This window comes from Spermophilus citellus, assembly GCF_964194105.1.
Source record: "Spermophilus citellus genome assembly, chromosome: 10".
NCBI classification, from domain to species: domain Eukaryota; kingdom Metazoa; phylum Chordata; class Mammalia; order Rodentia; family Sciuridae; genus Spermophilus; species Spermophilus citellus.
This window is the reverse complement of record NC_138197.1, coordinates 60,227,082-60,251,774: the sequence shown is the minus strand read 5'-3', so window position 1 is coordinate 60,251,774 and position 24,693 is coordinate 60,227,082. Positions and strand designations below refer to the sequence as shown.

General features: G+C 32.8%; 1 protein-coding gene across 1 annotated transcript in view; it reads left to right on the top strand.

Moving 5' to 3' along the window:
- Nucleotides 1-24,693, top strand: part of ABCD2 (ATP binding cassette subfamily D member 2) — a 60,911-nt gene that overhangs the window by 2,862 nt on the left and 33,356 nt on the right. Inside the window, exons 2-6 of the mRNA XM_081309060.1 lie at nucleotides 5-185; nucleotides 7,378-7,499; nucleotides 17,466-17,634; nucleotides 18,381-18,475; nucleotides 21,722-21,867. Of these exons, the coding sequence (XP_081165186.1) occupies nucleotides 5-185; nucleotides 7,378-7,499; nucleotides 17,466-17,634; nucleotides 18,381-18,475; nucleotides 21,722-21,867 (713 nt within the window). The remainder of the gene's footprint in view (nucleotides 1-4; nucleotides 186-7,377; nucleotides 7,500-17,465; nucleotides 17,635-18,380; nucleotides 18,476-21,721; nucleotides 21,868-24,693) is intronic.

Sequence of the window (24,693 nt, the reverse complement as noted above, 5' to 3'; positions counted from 1 at the left end):
ATAGGTAGAAATGAAGCAACTCCAGAAGAGTTACAAAGCTTTAGCGGACCAGATGAACCTTATTTTATCCAAACGTTTGTGGTACATCATGATAGAGCAATTCTTAATGAAGTACGTTTGGAGCAGCTGTGGACTAATTATGGTGGCTATCCCTATTATCACCGCAACTGGCTTTGCAGATGGTGGTAATGATATTTACACTTAATCTTACATTTATCTTTAACATTGTTTCTCTTGAAGATGTCATTGCTTGTTTCATGTGTATAGAAATTATTCTATAGTTATTAGTAGTCAGAAACAATGTCAGACTTTGTAACATAGTAATAAGGAAACAAGTGACTCAAAGAACCTGAGTTATCTCAAAGTATTGGAGGTATGTTTGAGATCTCTGATGCAGTGTTACCTGGAGTACAATTTTAATTATACTGCCTAGTATATGAATTCTCTAGTTTACAGTTAACCTCAAAACAAATCAGTACATTCAGAAAGAGCATAACACAACCTTTTCTCATGTTTAGTTTTTCACATCCCATGAACTAGTCTATAATAGAGTCCATAACTGAATTTGCACTGATTAATGATTTGGAAACTTGGTTCACTACATTGGGCACCAGGAATATTGTTTCAGAGACTATGTGAATGCCATGGAATGAAGTGTACACTACTTATAGGTAATACTGATAACCTCTTATATACCATGATTTAGTGGTATAGTGGGGGAGAAATTATAAGGCCACGATTGTCTAATTTTAAATCTTTACCAACAATTTTCATCTTTTGGAATAATTAAGAAAGATAAGGGCAAGAAAGGCTTTGTTAAAATGTTATGTAATCCTTAGATAGAAATTTGGGTTTTGGGTTGGTGATTCTAACTCTACCCGTTAGTAAAGTGCTTGCCTCGCATGCACAAGGCCCTGGGTTCAATCCCCAGCACTTAAAAAAAAAGAAAAAGAAAAAGGAAAAGAAAGAAAGAAATTGAGGTCTCAATTGGCAGGAATGCAGGGGAATTATAGTCAGACCTCTTTATTCTTGGATTTGAATACAAGGATTAAACCAGAGATGAAAACTATTTGGAAAATATTTGTGTCTGTGATGAATATGTACTTTTTATTGTTATATTTCCTTTATAATATAATACAACAACTATTTACATAGCATTTATATGGTATTAGGTATAATAAGTTATTTAGAGAGGATTTTAACTATATGAGAAGATGCAAGTTATATGCAATTACTACATCACTTTATGTAAGTGACTTGGCATCGGTGAAGAAAAAATATAGCAGGATTCACCTTATTTTACATATACTTATGGTATAAAATTAAGGATTAATAGTTCTTTGCTTAAAGCAAGCTAATAAAAATATATAATCTGCAATATTTTAAAACAGTGTTTCAGTTCTTTAACCAATTTTACAAAAACACTTGTCAAATTTGAGTCATTCTTAACCTAAAAATGTTCATGTTAGTAAACCATTTTTAGAAAACTATTTAGTAAACTATATGTATAAGTTCTTCTTTATGGTAAGTGCTGTATACATACTTAATAGACTATACAACTAAACTGCCTGACAGTGTACTTAGACCACTGAAGGAATTGATTCTGTTTTTATGTTTTCAAAATTTACCCCAAAATGTATCACCAAAAATTTTTATATTGAAAAATGGTATTGTTAGTAATAGTGTTTTAAACATAATCTTTTCGTAATGAAATAACTATGTTTTCAAAAGAGTACAAAAGTAAAAAGGCAGTTAAAAACCTGTGGCCATAAGATTAGTTTTATTAAGGAATTTGGCAAAATACTCATTAAAAAGTTATTTATCACAATAATAATACTTACTTTAAAGTTTTACATATAGTATATATTAGAGACAATCTCAATGACAAGATTATGTTGTAGTTCTGTCAGCAGTGTTTGGTCTTACTAGAAAACCCTTGAGTATTCGACAGAGAGCAGTGAAAATTCAGCTATTAATGGTGACAAATTAACCCCACAGAGACCAGTAAAAAGGTAAACAATGTATATGAGGAGTCTAACAAGGCCAGTTAGCAAGACATAAAAAGATATTTAAAAATAAATCCTAAAAATCCTGAAAATGCCATATTAAAGGAACATTATTTTAGGTTGAAACTATAATGATAATTCCACTGATGCAAATGAAAAAGTATTTCTTAAAGTTGGTTCCCAAAGAAAACTTTTATTTTTTTTTTAATTTTTTTATTGGTTGTTCACAACATTACAAAGCTCTTGACATATCATATTTCATACATTAGATTGAAGTGGGTTATGAACCCCCAATTTTACCCCAAATGCAGATTGCAGAATCACGTCAGTTACACATCCACAATTTTACATAATGCCCTATTAGTAATTGTTGTATTCTGCTACCTTTCCTATCCCCTACTATCCCCCCTCCCCTCCCCTCCCAACTTCTCTCTCTACCCCATCTACTGTAATTCATTTCTCTCTTTGTTTATTTTCCCATTCCCCTCACAACCTCTTATATGTAATTTTGTTTAGCAATGAGGGTCTCCCTTCATTTCCATGCAATTTCCCTTTTCTCTCCCTTTCCCTCCCATCTCATGTCTCTGTTTAATGTTAATCTTTTCTTCCTACTCTTCCTCCCTGCTCTGTTCATAGTTGCTCTCATTATATTAAAGAAGACATTTGGTATTTGTTATTTAGGGATTGGCTAGCTTCACTAAGCATAATCTGCTCTAGTGCCATCCATTTCCCTGCAAATTCCATGATTTTGTCATTTTTTAGTGCTGCGTAATAATCCATGGTGTATAAATGCCGCATTTTTTTTATCCATTCATCTATTGAAGGGCATCTGGGTTGGTTCCACAGTCTAGCTATTGTGAATTGTGCTGCTATGAACATCGATGTGGCAGTATCCCTGTAGCATGCTCTTTTAAGGTCTTCAGGGAATAGTCCGAGAAGGGCAATAGCAGGGTCAAATGGTGGTTCCATTCCCAGCTTTCCCAGGAATCTCCAAACTGCTTTCCAAATTGGCCGCACCAATTTGCAGTCCCACCAGCAATGTACAAGTGTACCCTTTTCTCCACATCCTCGCCAGCACTTGTTGTTGTTTGACTTCATAGTGGCTGCCAATCTTACTGGAGTGAGATGGTATCTTAGGGTGGTTTTGATTTGCATTCAAAGAAAACTTTTATACAGAGGAAAAGGATATAAAATTTTCATAGAAGAAAAAATGAAATCATGTGACAAAATATTATGTTTCAAAATCTTCTGTACATCTAAGGTTCTGTAATATCTATATGTATGTTCACATGATGCATATATGCATATAAATTTACAAAGTATTTCTGACATATGGTAACTTAACATGAAGTATTTCACTCAGATGAGAATTTTTTTTATATATAGTGATATGTCTTTGGGATTTTAGATCTTGGAAATACATACCATATTTTCTAATATACTTTTCAGTATTAATTTACACTTAATTCTTTAGTTGTCCTTTAGTTTAAAGATGCAAAAAAAGGTGGGGAAAATATGTGAATGGGAGAATAGAAAAAAGAAAAAGTAGGATAGAGGGGAAAGAAGAGAATAGGAAAAAAAAGCAGACCAGACCTAGTGTTCAAATTGTCATCTGCTGTTTAGTAGTTATCAAATCATGGGAAAATTACATAAACTTTATAGGTCTTAGTGTTCCTATCTTAACAATAGGGATGATAATATACATTGTTCAGAATTGTTATGAAAACATATGCAATGTACTTAATCTGCTTTGAAACAGCCTTTGGTAAGTAGTAAAATTTGAGTGGAAGCAATTGTTATTTATTTTATTTGTACCTTTTGAGCGCTCATGTCAGATTGCCTGGGTTCAGATGGTGGCTGTTTTGTTTCCTAGACTCTGACCTTTGGAAAATCACTTAACTTTTTGTGTGTCAACTTCCTCATGTCCAAAACAGGGGAAATGTGCAGGGTTGTTATGAGGGTTAAGGAAAAGCACATATGTGAAACTCAGAATAGTGCCTGGCTCATAGAAAATGCTCAATTGGTGTTTGACAATGTGATTAATGTTACGGTTTAAAGGAGCAAAGAATATCAAATTAATTATGAAGTCAAAGGTTAAATTGTGGATAGGGGAAAGAACCTGCATAATTGTTGTTAGAGGAGAAAAGAAAAACAGTTTTGTGGTAGATTTTCTGTACGTCAATTTTTAGTGAAATTTTATGGTACAATAGTATTATGTTTGTATACAAGTTCACATTACTGTATTGAATGTAGAATGTGCCATTTTCACATCAGAAAAGTAGCTTAGATCTTGTAGTCTAGAGCGCCAGCCTTGCTTAAGATCAAAGCCCTAAGAATTGGAGGCATTATATACTCTTAGCCCACTGCTTTTTTCTCCTGTACCATGCTACCTCCATATTCACTACATTAAAACTTAATAAGGGACTTGAGTAAGTTTGAGATCAAGTAATTGTGAGATCCAATGGTTGAAAAAGAGACAGGGAGTAGTTAATTATGTAGAGGTTCTATTCTATTATTTTTAAAGAACGTTGCCTCTTTCTTTTTCTTTGTACTAAGAGAAAGATAAATTATGTGAACAAAATAATTACCTAAAAGGTATAATCTCCATATTTCTTTTCATTAGTAGGCCCTTTCTTCTCTTTATATCAAAAGCAGTTCTGGACAAGGCCAGGAAAAGCTACTTATAGTTCCCTTTTGACATACCTTGTCACAGACATCTGTCACCTGAGGAAAAGAGCACCTAAGCTACTTGCTCTTCCAATTGTGTCCACATGCTTGTGATGTGAGAGTGTGAGGTGGAACATCAGAAGTAGCAACTGAGAGACACTTCTCTCAGAAATCAAACTAAATTCTGTACTTAGTACCATGGGTAACATTTTTATGCCTAAATTTACCTTTGACAGATTATATCCATAGCTCCTGCTGTATTGTCTCATGTTCTGATGTCAAATTACTGAAATATTATTTTATATTTTGGATCAATTTGGATATAATTCCACTTCTGTTGAATGATTACCATAGCAGTAATTATCAATACATATTGAAGACATACTCGCTGTTTTATAGTATATCATATTATGTCTATACCACTTTATCCATTCTGTTGTTGGTAGACATTTGGACAGTTTCGATGATGTTAGTTTTGAGGATAATAGTAGTTCTATAAACATTTTTGTAAATTTTTTTTGGTGAATTTATACATTTCTGTTGGTACTTACATAGGACCAGGACTGGTCGATTACAGGCTATGTATGTGTTCAGATTTCCTAAATTTGTTAAACATTTTCCCAAAGAAGTGCTTCCAATTTACATACCAATCATCAGTTTATGAGAATTCTAGTTCATATACTTATTTGTCAATGTTTGTTATTGTCAGTCTTTTTTATTTTAGACATTTTCATGAGTATACAGTGGTATTTCACTATGCTCTTAATTTACATTTCTTTGATGACAATTGAAGTTAAGCACTTTCTCTTTGTTGGTGTCCTGTCTATGAAGGCCTCTAAATCTTTAGCTTATTATTAACTTGGTTTATTTGTTTTTTCTTATTGATTTGTAAATCAATCTAATGAAATATGTAGTGTTATTTGTCAGATATGTATATAAATATATATAATATATATATATCTATGTACACACATACATATAATCTCAAGTATCTTTTTCCACCTGATGTCTTACCTTTTCAGTCTTTTAACAATGTTTAAGAGAAGTTCATGATTTTAACCTAGCTTTCACTGTGGTTACTAATTTCATGTCTTATTTAAGAAATATTTGTATAACCCAACATCATAAGTATATTCTTTTATCTTCTAGAAATTTCATTGGCTTTTCATTTCACATTGAGATCTTCAATTTATTTAGAATTGATGTTTATATATGGTATGAAGAAGGTTAAGGATAAAAAGTTTTGTTGAGATTTGTCAAGATGACAAAGATAAAAATAAATGGAAATAAATAAACTTAGACTTTAAGTCAAGAGAAGTAAGGAGAGTAATGTTAACTTTAGATTTTTTTAAGTTAATATACTTTATTTTTATAAAAGTTTTAGGTTTACAAAAATTTATTTAAAAGTACACAATTCTCAAAATACCCTCTCCCTCTAGTATTTTTGCTGTTATTTATTTATTGTGCTAATATGGAACATTTATTACAACTGATAAACCAATATTTATACATTATTAACTAAAATCCATAATTTACATTAGGAATCACTCTATGTTGTATATTTCTAGTGCTGTTGATCTATGTATGATTACATAACCTTAACTTTAAAATCCTTTCTTATCTACTCAGTGAAATAGCCAGACCAGAGATGTGACCACTTTTATATACCTAATACTCTCAGAGTTTAGGAGTAGTAAAACAAGCATATATAAAACTAAATATAAATCCTTAAATGAGAATTTTTTAAAAAAAATAGTTAAAATATTTAGTGATGAAAATAAAACATGTTGACCTAACATACAAAATAGGCCAGTATTTTCAACCATGGATTTATCTCTGACACTAAGGCATCTAACCTTGTCATAGAGGTCAGGCAGTTGGCTGCTAAGTGCATGACAAAATATTACTGATACTCCCTTCACAGTACCTTCCAAAGAACAACCAGTAGAATAAAAAAGTCAAATAAAATCTCTGGGAAACTACTTGTTATTTTATTACTAAAAGTGTGAACAAAACCCAATAGTCATTAATCTGCCAAAGTAACATGGAAATTACCATTCCATATCAACTACCAGTTCATTTGTGCAAATGTTCTTTTTCTTCTTAACAGAGATTTTCAATGAAAGCTACCTTTAATCCAAATTCATAAAATCCCATAATTATTTTAGGCCATCAGTCAGATTCTCTATAAACCAAAACTATTCTTAGTGTTTCAATTGATAGAGCATAAACAATCAGAGGATTAAGAATATGGCATGTTTGGGATACAGCTGAACAATAAGATAAGGGATGCATAAGAAAGGTAGAGTCTAATTATGAAGGCCCGCTAATTTGCATTTATGTTAAAGAAACCACAACATAAACCTTGTTTATATTCAAATTAGTGGTATTTATTGACCAGATCACTTGTATTGCTCTGCTGTCATAATGACAGAGTTAGATATGGAAAAGTTTGAAAGAGAGCTAAGTGAAAATAGTCTTAGTTTCTATAGATGTAGTTGTCCTAGCTATCCTAAAAAAATTAGTAAAATAAAAGGAAGTTTCCAATAAAATCTGGTACAGATACTATATTTTTAATAATTCATTATATGTCTAGAAAATTGCTGATACTAATGAGATATTAATCATTGTGTTATCCATAATTGGTTTAGAATAAGACATTTAGTTACTTGAAAAACTCAATTGTTTTGTAATTTGATTTTAGATCAAGAAGATGGTCAGAAGCAAACTATGGTTAGTGAACGGACAGAAGCCTTTACCACTGCTCGAAATTTATTGGCTTCTGGAGCTGATGCTATTGAAAGGATTATGTCATCTTACAAAGAGGTACTTGTATTCTTCAATTTACTAAAATAAGATACAACATATAAAAATCAAGCAATATGTACATTACCAGGTTGTTATAGTATCTTGGAAACATATCTTTATTAAAAACTTCTAAGAATATCATCAAAGTTAAAGACATAAACTCCCAAGGTGCTGTTGCTAATAGCCTTTATTTGTTACTCCTCCTTTTTTAGAGATAGAAAATTCTATCTCTAGTATGACATGTCTGTTTTAAATTTTTTTAAAAATCCCTCAAAGTACTGGGATGTAGCTCAGCAGTAGAGCGCTTGCATAACTTTTACTAGACCCTGCCTGGGTTCAATCACCAGCACCCCCCCCCCAAAAAAAATCTCTCAAATATGGACTCTGGAACTAGAGTGACTAAATTTACATTTTCATTTCAGCATTTATGCATTATGTGACCTTGATCAAATTCCTTAATTTCTCTGCTCTGTGTCTTTATTTCCTTTTCTGAAAAGTGAAGATAGTAATAGTACTGACTTTGTAGGTTTGTTGTAAAGTAATACATTTAAAAATTTAAGAAAATGCATATTAAGTTCTTATAAATGCTAGTTAATAATGTTGTATATATTTTGCAAATTTATCCATCTTTTATTAATGAACTTTCACCAGCCACGTTTAAAATCTTCTTGGGATTCCACATTTTTTCTGTCTTCCCTGCAGAGTTTGGGCTTTCTTCTCTGTTTTTACCTCTGCATGTCTGGTGCTTGAATACATTAATATTGTCTTTCTCCTATACCAGATCTTTAGCTCCTTGAAAGCAGGGACTGTCTGACTCATGTTTACATTCATAATATCCATTTTAGTGCTTGGGATTATGTCTTCATACAGAGAGGTACTTGTATTTGTTGATTTGATTAATAAATTTTTGAAAGAATGGTAAAAGGACCTATAAATACCACAGAGTTAATATTAAAATTATTTTATTAAATTCAGATATTCCTTGTGGCTTTCTTATCAATATATATTATTAAAACATCATTACAAGTTTAGCTGTCTACTAAATTAGTCATAAATACCTATATAGTAGATTTACAAATTTTGTGATGTCCTTACCGAAGTAAAATTTTTTAAGTAAAAGCAGTAGTTCAGCAACACATATCAAAAGAGCTCAATTTAAAAAAAAATAAAATAAAATACTAATTTCAACATTATAGAGACCTAGTTTTGGGGATAGACTTTTACTTTATTTCATTTTAATATTAAGTAACAAAATACTTAACATTAAAATTAAATGGTGAATAAAAATGTTGTTCATGTCACATTCAAATACACTGCTATTAAATTAAGTCACAGAAAAGACATCATTTAGCCTTTCTAGATTATCTCCAACTCAACAAATGACTGCATTTTGCTTTATTTTGCCTGCATTTGCTTCGAATCATGGAATTTCTACTTCTGAAAAAAAGTCACATCTGAACCAGGCACAGTGGTGCATGCCTATAATCCCAGCAGCTCTGGAGGCTGAGGCAGGAGGATCACAAGTTTAAAGCCAGCCTCAGCAATGGCAAGGTGCTAAGTAACTCAGTGAGACCACGTCTCTAAATAAAATACAAAATAGGGCTGGGATGTGGCTCAGTGGTTGAGTGCCCATGAGTTCAATCTCAGGTAGCCACAACCCCCCAAAAAAGTCACATCTGCTGGGACAGCATATAAAATCACCACACTTTCTCTGCTAGCTCCAGAGGAACCAAGTCCTTTATACAGACAGGAATCTAAAACTAATCCCTTGTTTGGAATCCCAAAATAATTTCTCCGCAGGTACATTCTTATTTTTTTCCATGCACTCCCTGTCCAATTCTACCCTCTATCCTAGTGTACTAACCTTTTGCCCTTTTTGAATTACCCTCTAATTTTGGTTTTGAATTTTTTTCTATGCAAATGTTTATATTTACCCATGTTTCTTTTGAATCCATATTTTGTAAATCTTTACTTTTGTATTTCTCCATTTTGTAATTCAACAATTTCCTCTAGATAACATTTTAGAAACTATTGTTGAAATAGCTATAACATTAATTTATAGAAATGAAATACCCATGTAATTACAAACTTCTCACTAAGTAGAAGGTTTTTAACCATAATACTCATTTATAGCTTAATTTTTGCACATATAAAAATCTTAATCAAATGTCAGCGTTGTTGTATTATTTCACAAGCTATTATTTAACATACCTTTATTAGTGACATGCTTTCTTTATTGGGAACAATTGCCCAATGTTTGTGTTTTCTTTTTCATTGAGGGAAAAAAATGGTCTGGATAGGAAATGAGTCACATTTTAGAGAACCCTGATAACAAGTATTGTCTTTTTTTTTTTTTTTTTTTTTTTATTTATTTTTTTTTTTATTGGTTGTTCACAACATTACAAAGCTCTTGACATATTATATTTCATACATTAGATTGACATGGGTTATGAACTCCCAATTTTACCCCAAATGCAGATTGCAGAATCACGTCAGTTACACATCCACAATTTTACATAATGCCATATTAGTGACTGTTGTATTCTGCTACCTTTCCTATCCCCTACTATCCCTCCTCCCCTCCCCTCCCATCTTCTCTCTCTACCCCATCTACTGTAATTCATTTCTCTCTTTGTTTATTTTCCCATTCCCCTCACAACCTCTTATATGTAATTTTGTTTAGCAATGAGTGTCTCCCTTCATTTCCATGCAATTTCCCTTTTCTCTCCCTTTCCCTCCCATCTCAAGTCTCTGTTTAATGTTACTCTTTTCTTCCTACTCTTCCTCCCTGCTCTGTTCATACTTGCTCTCATTATATCAAAGAAGACATTTGGTATCTGTTTTTTAGGGTTTGGCTAGCTTCACTAAGCATAATCTGCTCTAATGCCATCCATTTCCCTGAAAATTCTATGATTTTGTCATTTTTTATTGCTGCATAGTACTCCATTGTGTATAGATGCCACATTTTTTTTATCCATTCGTCTATTGAAGGGCATCTGGGTTGGTTCCACAGTCTAGCTATTGTGAATTGTGCTGCTATGAACATCGATGTGGCAGTGTCCCTGTAGCATGCTCTTTTAAGGTCTTCAGGGAATAATCCGAGAAGGGCAATAGCAGGGTCAAATGGTGGTTCCATTCCCAGCTTTCCCAGGAATCTCCAAACTGCTTTCCAAATTGGCCGCACCAATTTGCAGTCCCACCAGCAATGTACAAGTGTACCCTTTTCTCCACATCCTCGCCAGCACTTGTTGTTGTTTGAATTCATAGTGGCTGCCAATCTTACTGGAGTGAGATGGTATCTTAGGGTGGTTTTGATTTGCATTTCTCTGACTGCTAGAGATGGAGAGCATTTTTTCATGTACTTGTTGATTGATTGTATATCCTCCTCTGAGAAGTGTCTGTTCAGGTCCTTGGCCCATTTGTTGATTGGGTTATTTGTTATCTTATTGTCTAGTTTTTTGAGTTCTTTGTATACTCTGGATATTAGGGCTCTATCTGAAGTGTGAGGAGTAAAAATTCGTTCCCAGGATGTAGGCTCCCTATTTACCTCTCTTATTGTTTCTTTTGCTGAAAAAAAACTTTTAAGTTTAATTAAGTCCCATTTGTTGATTCTAGTTGTTAACTCTTGTGCTATGGGTGTCCTATTAAGGAATTTGGAGCCCGACCCCACAATCTGTAGATCTGAGCCAACTTTATCTTCTATCAGACGCAGAGTTTCTGATTTGATATCAAGCTCCTTGATCCATTTTGAGTTAACTTTTGTGCATGGCGAGAGAAAGGGATTCAGTTTCATTTTGTTGCATATGGATTTCCAGTTTTCCCAACACCATTTGTTGAAGATGCTATCCTTCCTCCATTGCATGCTTATAGCCCCTTTATCAAATATAAGATAGTTGTAACTTTGTGGGTTAGTCTCTGTGTCCTCTATTTTATACCATTGGTCCACCCGCCTGTTTTGGTACCAGTACCATGCTGTTTTTGTCACTATTGCTCTGTAATATAGTTTGAAATCTGGTATCGCTATACCGCCTGATTCACTCTTTCTGCTTAGAATTGCTTTTGCTATTCTGGGTCTTTTATTTTTCCATATGAATTTCATGATTGCTTTATCTATTTCTACAAGAAATGCCGTTGGGATTTTGATTGGCATTGCATTAAATCTATAAAGAACTTTTGGTAATATCGCCATTTTGATGATGTTTGTTCTGCCTATCCATGAACAGGGTATATTTTTCCATCTTCTAAGATCTTCTTCTACTTCTCTCTTTAGGGTTCTGTAGTTTTCATTGTATAAATCTTTCACCTCTTTTGTTAGGTTGATTCCCAAGTATCTTATTTTTTTTGAGGATATTGTGAATGGAGTGTTTTTCCTCATTTCCATTTCAGAAGTTTTGTTGCTGATATACAGAAATGCCTTTGATTTATGCGTGTTGATTTTATATCCTGCCACTTTGCTGAATTCATTTATTAGTTCTAGTAGTTTCTTTGTAGACCCTTTTGGGTCTTCTAGGTATAGAATCATGTCATCTGCAAATAGTGATAATTTAAGTTCTTCTTTTCCAATTTTTATGCCTTTAATTTCTTTCGTCTGTCTAATTGCTCTGGCCAGTGTTTCGAGAACTATATTGAATAGAAGTGGAGATAGAGGGCATCCCTGTCTTGTTCCGGATTTTAGAGGGAATGCCTTCAACTTTTGTCCATTCAGAATGATGCTAGCCTGAGGCTTAGCATAGATAGCTTTTACATTGTCAAGGTAAGTTCCTGTTATCCCTAGTTTTTCTAATGTTTTGAACATAAAGGCATGCTGTACTTTGTCGAATGCTTTCTCTGCATCTATCGAGATGATCATATGGTTCTTATCTTTAAGTCTATTGATGTGGTGAATAACATTTATTGATTTCCGTATGTTGAACCATCCTTGCATCCCAGGGATGAATCCTACTTGATCATGGTGCACTATTTTTTTGATGTGTTTTTGTATTCGATTCGCCAGAATTTTATTGAGGATTTTTGCATCTAGGTTCATTAGAGATATTGGTCTGTAGTTTTCTTTCTTTGAGGTGTCTTTGTCTGGTTTCGGGATCAGGGTGATGTTGGCCTCATAGAATGAATTTGGAAGAGCTCCCTCTTTTTCTATTTCCTGAAATAACTTGAAAAGTATTGGTATTAATTCTTCTTTAAAGGTTTTGTAAAACTCCGCTGTATACCCATCCGGTCCTGGGCTTTTCTTGGTTGGTAGTCTTTTGATGGCTTCTTCAATTTCATCTATTGATATTGGTCTGTTCAGATTGTCTATATCCTCCTGACTCAGTCTGGGCAAATCATATGACTTAAGAAATTTATCGATGTCTTCACTATCCTCTATTTTATTGGAATATAGATTTTCAAAATAATTTCTAATTGTCTTCTGTATTTCTGTAGCATCTGTTGTAATATTGCCTTTTTCATCCCGTATGTTAGTAATTTGAGTTCTCTCTCTTCTTCTCTTCGTTAGCATGGCTAAAGGTCTGTCGATCTTATTTATTTTTTCGAAGAACCAACTTTTAGTTTTGTTAATTTTTTCAATAGTTTCTTTTGTTTCAATTTCATTAATTTCCGCTCTGATTTTAATTATTTCTTGCCTTCTGCTACATTTGCTGTTGTTTTGCTCTTCCTTTTCTAGGGCTTTGAGTTGGAGTGTGAGCTCATTTATTTCTTGGTTTCTTCTTTTTTTGAGGAATGACCACCAGGCGATGAACTTTCCTCTTAAAACTGCTTTCATTGTGTCCCATAGATTCCGATATGTTGTGTCTGTATTTTCGTTTATCTCTAAGAATTTTTTGATTTTCTCCTTTATGTCTTCTGTAACCCATTGATCATTCAGTAACATATTGTTCATTTTCCATGTGATGTAGGATTTTTCCTTCCTTCTTTTATCCTTGATTTCCAGTTTCATTCCATTATGATCAGATAAAATGCATGGTATTATCCCCACCCCTTTATATTTACTGAGGTTTGCCCTATGGCATAATATATGGTCTATTTTTGAGAAGGATCCATGTGCTGCTGAGAAGAAAGTATATCCATTTGATGATGGTTGATATATTCTATATAAGTCAGTTAAGTCTAGGTTATTGATTGTGGTATTGAGTTCTATAGTTTCTTTATTTAACTTTTGTTTGGAGGATCTGTCCAATGGTGAGAGAGGTGTGTTGAAGTCTCCCATAATTATTGTGTTGTGGTCTATTTGATTCTTGAATTTGAGGAGAATTTGTTTTGTGAATGTCGCAGCACCATTGTTTGGTGCGTAAATATTGATAATTGTTATGTCTTGTTGGTGAATGGTTCCTTTTAACAGTATATAATGACCTTCTTTATCCCTTTTGATTAACTTAGTCTTGAAGTCGATTTTATTCGATATGAGGATGGCCACCCCTGCTTGCTTACGAGGACCATGTGCGTGGTATATTTTTTCCCATCCTTTCACCTTCAGCCTGTGTATGTCTTTTCCCATCAGATGTGTCTCCTGGAGGCAGCATATTGTTGGATTTATTTTTTTAATCCATGATACCAGCCTATGTCGCTTTATTGGAGAGTTTAAGCCATTAACATTCAGAGTTACTATTGATATGTGGTTTGAACTTCCATCCATGTTTGATTGTTTATCCTTTTTTTAAAAAAAAAAAAATTTAGTTTGTCTCTCCATGATTGTCTTTCCCCTTGCCCTCTGTCTTTACTGCGGCACTTCCCACTGATGGTTTTGGTTATTGTTTTTCATTTCTTCCTCGTGTAGTGTTTTGCTCAAAATGCTTTGCAATGCTGGTTTTCTGGCTGCAAATTCTTTTAACTTTTGTTTATCATGAAAGATTTTTATTTCGTTGTCATACCTGAAGCTTAATTTTGCTGGATACAGAATTCTTGGTTGGCATCCATTGTCTTTCAGTGTTTGAAATACATTGTTCCATGACCTTCTTGCTTTCAGTGTCTGTGATGAAAAATCCGTGGTTAACCGTATTGGTTTACCCCTAAATGTAATCTGTCTCCTTTCTCTTGTAGCTTTTAATATTTTCTCTTTGTTCTGTATATTGGATATCTTCATAACAATGTTTCTTGGCGTTGGTCTACTGTGATTTTGTGTGCTCGGTGTCCTGTATGCATCTTCAATTTGTATATCTGTTTCCTTTTTTATTTCTGGAAAGTTTTCTGTAATTATTTCCTTCAGTAAGTTTCTCATTCCCTTGGTTTGAATCTCTGTACCTTCTTCTATCCCGATGACTCGCAAGTTCGGTTTCTTAATGTTATCCCATAATTCTTGGATGTTTTTCTCGTGATTTTTTACCAGCCTTTCTGAGTTGGCTAGACTCTTTTCAAGATGGTGTATTTTGTCTTCATTATCTGATGTTCTGGTTTCTACTTGCTCCACTCTGTTAGTGATACTCTCAATTGAGTTTTTAATTTGGTTTATCGTTTCCTTCATTTCTAGAATTATTGTTTGATTATTTTTTATAGACTCTATCTCCTGATAAAGATGCTTAACTTCTTCTTTTATCTGTTTGTGAAATGCATTCTCAATGTGTTCTTTCGCTGCTTGAATTTGCTGTCTTGTATCCTCTTTAAGGTTCCATTCCATCTGTCTTAGGTGTTCCTTGAGTTCTTTATATGACCATTTTTCTGATGACTCTAGGTCCTCCTGAATATTTAGGCTGTCCTGCGTTGTTTGTACTCCTTTTCTTCCTTGTTTTTTGAAGCTGCTCATGTTGTTTCTTGTTCTGTTTGACTGCTGAGTTACTGTTTACTCCTATAAATTAGTTTGATGCTTGGGAGGAAAGGTATTTGAAGGGAAGGGAAGAAGTCTCTAAAGAGAATGAGAGTAGGCAGGTAGAATTCAAGAAAAAAGGGGGGATAAGAAAAATGAGAAGACTAAAGAAGAAAAAGAATAGGAACTAAAAAAGAAAAAGATTTAAAAAAAATAATAATAATAATTAAAAAAATTTAAGTTAAAATTAGTAGAAAAAAAATTTAAAAAATATTTTGTAAAAAAAAATTAATAAAACAACAAGAAAGAAAAAAATGAAAATGAAAGAAAAACCTAAATCAAAAAAAAAAAAAAGAAAAAAAAAAAAGGAGAAAAGAAAAAGAAAAAAAACCCTAATAACTGCAGTCTTAGAGTTTGATTAACTTCTCTTCCAGTAGATGGCGCTGTGCCCACCAGGTCAAGTTTCTCCTGTCAATACGCGGGAACCAATCACTGTGCAGCAGCTCCTCCCAGACTGGGCGAGTCTCCAATCCTGAGTGTCTAGGGCCTCCTCTTGTGTCTAGTCACTTCCCACTTTTCCTCTAGCCAGGCCCCTCTCACCACAATACTGGCTACACGCCAAGTCTGCTGCTCCCGGGAGCCCTGTTTTCATGAACGACTGGGCACACTCTTCCAGTTTGCCATTCCCTCAGACCCTAAGCTTGTAGAGTTTGGGGCTGAGAATCCTCAGCGGCTTTTACTTGCCCTCTGGTATCCACTTCCCGTAGGTGGTGCAAGAGGCCTCAGCAATCAGCCCAGGTGGGAGCGGTATTTCCGCTTGCGAGACCCGCACCACCTCTGATTCCCTCGGGCTGGCTGAAGCACTCACAAGAGAGCTGGGAGGTGCCCTTAGGGGAGAGCTGGGAAGGGCTCTTAGAGTTTTCCCGATGTGTGGAGAGGCAAGGCTATGGGATCACACACCTGTTTCAACAAAGTTATCTCCGCAGCAGTCTGATGACACGGTTTCCCTTTGCCGGGAGACTAATTCTACGGGTGGGTCCTTCTCTCCCAAGCCCCGTTTCAAACCTGTGGCCACTACTTATGAAGGCTCGGTAGGCATTTACCTTCGTAGGATGAGAAGGGCTGACCCGTTGTTTCAGCGGGATGAATTAATGCCGAGTCATAGCTGTTTGTCTGCGGGAAGCAGGTGACCGGGAGTTTGAATTCAGCGGGCCAGAGCTCAGTGCGTGTTCTCGGATCACTTGGATTTTAAATTGTCGCTCATCTTATCAGCTGTTTCATATAATTCGGCAGCTCAATCGCGCGGTGAAGCGTCTGCTCTGTGGTGCTCTGTGGGAGGCGGCGGCAGCGGCGGCGGCGGCAGCAGCGGCGGCCTTCGGGACCCCCGGGGAGGGGGTGCCAAGTATTGTCTTAATAGAAAAATATCAGGAGGTTAATCCAGATTGGACAGTTGGCAGAATACAGGAGCAAAGCACCTTTCTGTTAAGCTTTATGGAATAAATTAGAGATTTATCTAATTTCATCTTAAAATGTTACCTAGAAAAAAATAATATATTTGATTTTTTTCTTGGACATATAAATCATGTTTAACTTGAAAAGAAACTGGATTGTGGGATTTGTACTGAAAAGGATTGGAAGCCTTGCACTGAGGTCACTTTCAAAACTGGTATCCTCTAGCATAGATATTTCTCTGTCTAAAAAGGAATTTTAACAATCAATTTTGACTCAGAAACATTCATTTTATAATAATGAAAAAGTACTTACCTTCTATTTAAAATTTTCTATTTTAAATAGAAAAAAGACAGCAAAGATAAAGGGTTGTCACTTCATTAACAAAATTTCTAATTTTTCTGGAAATGAAATTCATCACAAAACCAGGGGCCAAATCTGAAATTTGGCTAAAAGGTCCTTATGACTCAAAATATTCTGAAATCTTCACATTTCATGTTGAACCTGATTTGAATTAATTTTTTTTTCTTTTATAATTCCAGTCAAACTTACAGTAAGATCTTACCATATTGCCCTAACCTACCTCATAGCTGTGCTTTCATAATGATATTGTTAAAAATTCCTTTTTTTGGTAACATTTTTACTGTCATTTGTTTTAGTTATCAGAAGTACTATCTATTTCTTAAATATCTTAGTATAGAATCCTTAATATTAAACCAAGAACCTTGTATGATTACATATTTATTTAAGAGTCCATCTTGAGTATATTAACTCTGTTTTACCTGTCTCTATTGATTTAGATAACTGAATTAGCAGGATATACTACTAGAGTGTACAATATGTTTTGGGTCTTCGATGAAGTAAAAAGGGGCATTTATAAAAGAACTGCTGTCATTCAAGAATCTGAAAACCATAGCAAGAATGGCGCCAACATAGAATTACCCCTAACTGACACACGGGCAATCAAAGGTATTAAACTCATGTTTTGATTATTTCTCTATAGTTAAGTGTTATTTTATCAATAGAGCCAAAGGTTTTTTTTTTTTCAGAAGTTAGTTTTTAATAGTTAGAAGGAACTAACATTCATATAACCAACATTATTTAAACAACTATCTCTAAAATTGGTGCTGCAACTTGAGGGATAGTGACTAACACTGCATAAAAGAAAACAATGTTGTGCTGCTTTTATTTAGAGAAAGATTTCCAGAATTATATTTGGAAACAGAACATATGGCATAACTGTTTACTTTAAAAATTTAACAAATAGAATTAGAAATAACGTCATATCATTTTTCATTGTCCTATGTTTTTAAACTTGATTGTCATGTATTAAAATATATTATTTCAATTCTTTTTTTTCTTTTTTCCATCACTATATTTTTTTCTGTAGAAAAGGTTAATCTAGGGAAACAAAGTAGGCATGAAATCTATGGGTAGGTTATATCAGATTAAGTTTGGCTGTGCTTTCATGATGATATCAATATTAGATTATTATAAAATAGTTTCTCAGAATGATTTTCTAAAAGACATGTAAACATATATAAATTTAAATTAAATTTTGCTTCACATATAGAGATTTTTTGTATTTTTTCGTATAATTTATTACTGTGAGCTATCTTTATGATTTTACCAGTTTCTCTGTATTGTACTTTAACTTATTTAATAAGCAGTAGCATGTGATAGCTTTTATAATTAAAACTATTCTTTAATTATAGGAAAAGTTATTGATGTGGATCATGGAATTATTTGTGAAAATGTTCCCATAATTACTCCGGCTGGAGAAGTGGTGGCTTCCAGGCTAAACTTCAAAGTAAGATGATATTCAAGAATCTTCTGATTGTTGCCATCACACTAATACAAAACAACTCAGAATTCATGTACCTTATGTTAAATACTTGGAGGAGCATATGGAAAAGAGGGGAAATCAAGAAAGGTATGCACAGTGGCTCAGTTACAGAAGCAGTTACTTCCTCAGAAAGCAAGGAGAAAAGAGATATGACTTCTACTGCTTTATTATCAGGTTTAAAAATCAAAATTACAGTGCACTGAAAGCCTATACAAGATAACTTTAGGAAACAATACAAAACTTCCCCAGAAATTAGTATCTGGGATTAAAATAAATTTTAATTTATTCTTTACAGAAATTACTTAAACATACAAGACTATACTGTAGCATATTTCCTAATAATTGGGGATAGATGTCATTAGAAAGTTTAATTCTAATACACATTCTGTAACTTTACATTCTACTTTTAAAAATCACATTTACTATTAACAAAAAAAAATATGAAGAAGAGTCACAGCTTCAAATTTAATTTTTAATTCTATTGACAATAATTATGTAATATCCTATGTCTTAATTACCAAAACTGAGATATGAAAGTATGCAAGACATCTGAGATCCTCATTTAAAGCATCGTAAAATTCAAACATACATTTTGGAATTCAGTGACTGTAATGCAACCTGTTGAGTTTATTTCAAAGACATGATTGGACTTGATAATCAAATTAGAAACATCACAATACATGTGCTAATGATTTTAGAATGGACTTTAGGTTTATTTATCAAAGATATAATTGCAATGAGGTTACTAGAGGTTGAAAAGAAATGAGATGTACTGAACAGGGAAAAATCATAAGTTAATAATGTAAAAGAAATTATATTTTAACTATAATTTGGTCAGTCTTTATTTTCCACTTGTAGACCTGTGGAGTGATTTTATTAACAGCTTCTTACATTGTATCTATTACTCATGTTATATACAGAATGATTGATGATCTATTAATAGTTCTGCAATTTATAATTTATGGCTTTTGTATAGTTTTTTTTCCTTTAGTTGGGTATTCTAATATCACTTTTTGTTGCTCTATTTATCAAATAAATAGAGTTCAGGCCTTGAATTCTTCCACTTACTAACTACATTATTATGGAACCATCACACACTGTGGAAAAATTCAGAGCTCAGTTTTGTTGTTATTGTTGTTGTTTTGTATTAAACGACATCCTAAGACTTTTATTTTTTTGTTTTGAGACAGAGTGTTGCTAAGCTGCTGAGGGTTTCCCTAAATTGCTGAGACTGGTCTTGAAAAACTACGATCCTCCTGCCTCAGCCTCCCAAGTTGCTGGGATTACAGGCATTTGCCCCACTGCACCCATCCAGAGCTTAGTTTCTTTTATATGAAATGAACTAAAATTACTTAACCTAGAGGGAGAATCTTATAAATTTTGAATTCCTACAAAATTGGAATTATTATAGTATGTATTTTGGGTAATTATTTCTGAGTTGTAGAATTATATTTGAATTCTCAAGTCCCTAAAATTATGATAGAAATTTCTATTTCTTTTGTATGGATTAAAATTTAAATAGGTTTCTAAAGGAAACAATTTTCATCCTTTTATTGACTTTTAAAATTAAAATATCATTTGCAGAAGAAAATTCAGTAAGTGTGAAACTTTTTGCCTCACATTCGTTGTTAACTAAGCATCAGAGAATTTGCATTAGAAAATATTAATCTTAAAGTACAAAGTCTTCAGTTACTTCTCAAATGAAAAGCATTAATTTTCTGAGAATCCCTAATAGAAAATAGCAAAAGGCCTTATTAAATATTTTGTGAATTATGCTTCTCATTTATATCAGATGTGCCTTTAAAAAATTATTCGGAAAGTATGTATGCTTCCACAAAATTAAACTTCCTTAATCTCTCTAGTAAAAGAATGCAAAAAAATTATAAAATTATTTTTTCCAGGTTCTTCCCAGGATTTTCTTGGGATGCTAGCAATATAATGCGCTTTCATTTTTTAATTTTCAGTGTCATGTGTTCTATATTTTTGATTGTTGAATATTTGTATTCATTGAATATAAAGCTACATATATAGACAGGCTATAGATTTCTGCTTCTCATACCTTCATATTGTATTCTTTTTATTGCTGATTATAAAACATCATTTGTTCTTAGGAAAATTAAATCAGATTTTAAGTGGTATTCCTCCTATTCCTTGTTCTTTACAATATACTTTAAATACTATGGTAAAACAACACCTCCATCCTGTTGAATGAAATGGGAACTAATGAAATGTAACTGTATAAATTTGAATTATAAGTAACATAAGAAGTGAAGGAAAGCATCTAAGAAATAATAGGTAAATAACTTTTGTTTTATTAATACACTGTATGGAATATTCATATATGTAAAGAGGATGAAAAAAAATATATATATGCAGTTGTCCTTCAGTATCCTCAAGGGATTGGTTTCTAGGACCCCTTGAGGATACCGAAATGTGCTGATGCTCAAGTTCTTTATATAAGATGGTGTACAGAAAAAATTACGCACATGTTCAATACAGATGCAATTTCTTTCCCTTAAATATTTTCAGTCCACAGCTAGTTCAATCCTTGGAAATGGAACTGTGAATATGGAGGGCCAAGTATATATGCTCTAATTCATCATAGACATAAGACTAAATTACAATTCTCTTGCTTCCTCTGTTTTTGTTTGGCAAACGTATTTTCTACATCTGTGAATAAAGCAGAATTAGAGTCATCTTCTTTCTCTGATTATGGGCTTTTGTGATTTCCGTAACATTTCAGACTTCTGAAGTACAAAATTAAGCAATGCAGCTGGCTCTTCAGATAACTACTTTATAGCATAGGGATGTTCAGCTGTACTTAAATTTTGCTTAATTCTTATCAAATATTAATATAAATAAGATGAAACTTAATCAACTTATTTACATTTTATGATTTACCTTATTTCTAATATGATCATATTTCTCTGCATGCATGTATGTGATTACAAGACCTCTATTAAAATGTTGGAAAGCCAGTAGTCCTTCCAAGAAGATCCATTTTCTTGGTAATTAAATTATTTTATGATGCTTTTAGCTTTAGAGAACACCAAACTTGCTGTTCTCATCCCACATATTTTTTCTTCAATTTCTTTCCCATACAAGGTAATTGTATAATTCGATATTTTTAAAAAATAAATCATTTTTAAATGCTGCTAAATGAAATCATTTTTAAATACTGCAGTTTGTGATTTTATCTCTGGACTTTAGGTACAAGAAGGAATGCATCTTTTGATAACTGGTCCCAATGGCTGTGGGAAAAGTTCTCTCTTCAGAATTTTAAGTGGGCTCTGGCCTGTGTATGAAGGAGTCCTTTATAAACCACCTCCTCAACATATGTTCTATATTCCACAGAGGTAAGTAATTTTTTCATATCACAAAGAAACAATTTCCTTTTGTTCTTGAATTGTATTGGTTTTTCGGGCTCTTTACTTTACATATCTTTAAGGTTATTTTCATTGAAAGAAGATATTAAGGAAACAGAATTCAGCAATTACAAAAAGTTTTGTTACTTCCTTAATTATCATAGTCTCTAGAATAATACTACTTCTTTTTATCTTCACATAAGACTAGATGTAATAAATACTCAAAAACTGCAGATGTTAATCTCAAAGAACGGCAAACTATTCCAAAGAATAATTAGATTACCTTAGACATGAGATTATCTCTTCTCACAGAAAATATACTACTTGAATACTATATTATATACTACCCATATATAACATATACTACTCTCCATCAAGCTGCATATACTCATATATTCTAAAATTATTTGTTTATGTCTCAGAACCTCTGAAAAATACTCTGTATTATGATAGGTTATTAATTAATTATTTTAACTGCCTTAATTATTTTCAGAATGAATAAAATGTAAGCATACAAAAAGAACTATTTATTCTAAAGTATTTATCCATTTTCCCTCTAACAATTTAGAAGTCTCTAAACACAAAGTTACACACTTGAGAATTTGGAATATTTATTGTTTATAAGAGAAAATGAGGTTTGAAGAAAATAAACTAACTCCTCATGCTCATCTAATCCAGTAATTTCCCCCTGTGATATCACTATGGGTTAAGTAGACATCCCATGTTGAGTCTGTGGAACCTAATAGAGCACATAGCCTGGAAATATAGTACTAGAGCATTGAGTAAAGCTCTATTGTGTGTCTCTTTTCCCCATTTTCTTTGTTGGAAAGCACAGCTACTAATCTGTCCACCTGTCTAATTTTTGGACCACATAAAGCAGTTAGACAGATGAGGTTTTGAAGATTTATTTTTTCTTTAAAGTAAGACCTCTGGTGGTAGTAGGTAATAATAGGAAGACATCTAGAGTAGGAAGATAAAGAAATGAATTGACTGACAATGTTGAAAGTGAGCAGTGTATACTTGTATTTCAACTAAAAATAAATAACATCTTGTAAAACAAAAATCATTCTTTATTTCCATGCTTTAATGTCCTTTGGGAAGAATTTTGATTCTGGAAGTTAAATTTTACTGCTGAAAGTCTGAATTTCAGACATTATTGTGTTAAGTAGACTTATTTTTTTTAAATTTAGGGTATAAGACAGGAAAACATACTGTTATATGATATAACTCTATTGTCTTAATGTAATGCAAGTACATACATGAATTATATTTACAAATTGTAGATTTCACATATAATATGAAAGTTACAGTTCTTTGACATAACTTTGACCTGAACAAAGTATTTCCAAGCAGTGAATAAATTCATCTTTGACTGCAGAGGGAACCAACTATGTTATTTTTCAACAAACATAAATCACTAGGAAACTTTTTCTTAGTTGTGAAATTTATCTTTGCCTAAGCAAAAAGGTCAACTACAACCTAGTTAAGGAGAAAAACAAGACGAAAAACAAAAAGTCTATTTTTTAATGCTAAAATGTTTTTAAAAGTTAAAGTCATTTAATCTTCATTATATACCTCCTAAAAGTATGAAAATGTAGTGTTTCAAATTTTATAGGACCATTTTCCATACAAAAAACACAAATTTACTTAAATGTGTATTTAAACTAAGACTCTAAATGTAGTATTCATTTCATACTCCAAAAGCTACTGATTTTTTCAAGTAAATTTGAAAATTATGTATGATTTCAGTATTTAAAAGAAAGTTGCTATCAACCTATTTTAAAATATTTGCTAGTAAATAACTTTTAACTTCTTCAGCTATTCTTATTAATGAATTTTATAGTCTAAATTTTTTTGCATCAATCTATAGTAAAGGAATATATGTTAACAACTAAAGTTTGGCAGAAAAAAAATGAAAAGTCAATGTAGAAATGACTTGAATATGAACAGACCTTTACAGTAATTACCCTGTATTCACTTTTTGTAATAGAAACACTTTTTCATAACTGATAGATCTATGCATTGATTAAATATAAAACTATATTACTTTCGTTGGGGAGAATCTGATAGGTTCACAAAATTAGATTTCTAATAATGTGTAATATACTGAAGAAAAAAATGAACTACTGAGAAAAAATACTTCTAATTAATCATATTAAGCTACTTATTTTGTAACCAAATGTTCACAAAGAATGCTACTATGACTCAGTTTATAAGCTGGAAAATTTGAATTCCTAGGCAGTTATGAAATCACCTCAATATTTTCCCAGCTAATGTCTTTTAATATTTGGCAGGGCTATTAATGAGAAGCATATAACTGAAAATTTGGCCGTTAGTTCAAGTACATGAATAAAGTGTCCTGCTATGTAAACTTGTTTCATAGTTTCCCTTTATCCCATCTGCATTATTGATGGGCTATAACTACTGAAGCATTTGATGTTTTAGAAATATTTCATTTAAATTTAGATTAGCCACTCTAAATCTATGGAATGATGTGTGGTAAAATGGCTTTGTTCAGATGATACCTTTTAAACAGCATTTTGGCTAGAGATGGAATTTTCTGAGTAATGCATCCATACTGCTTAACCTGATGACTGAAACTTATGCTTTCTACTGTCTTAGCTATCCTGACCAAGAGGAAATGTCTTTCACTTGGATACAGATTCTGAATTCTTCTCTCAATTCTTGGTTCACTTTCTTTGTCTTCTCAAGTCCCTAAAGATAGATTGTGGTCCTCTACCCTTGCTCTCACTAATCCACTAATTTATGGTTCATTAGAAGCTCATCTCTGGTGTCTTCTGTCTGTAGCTACTAAAT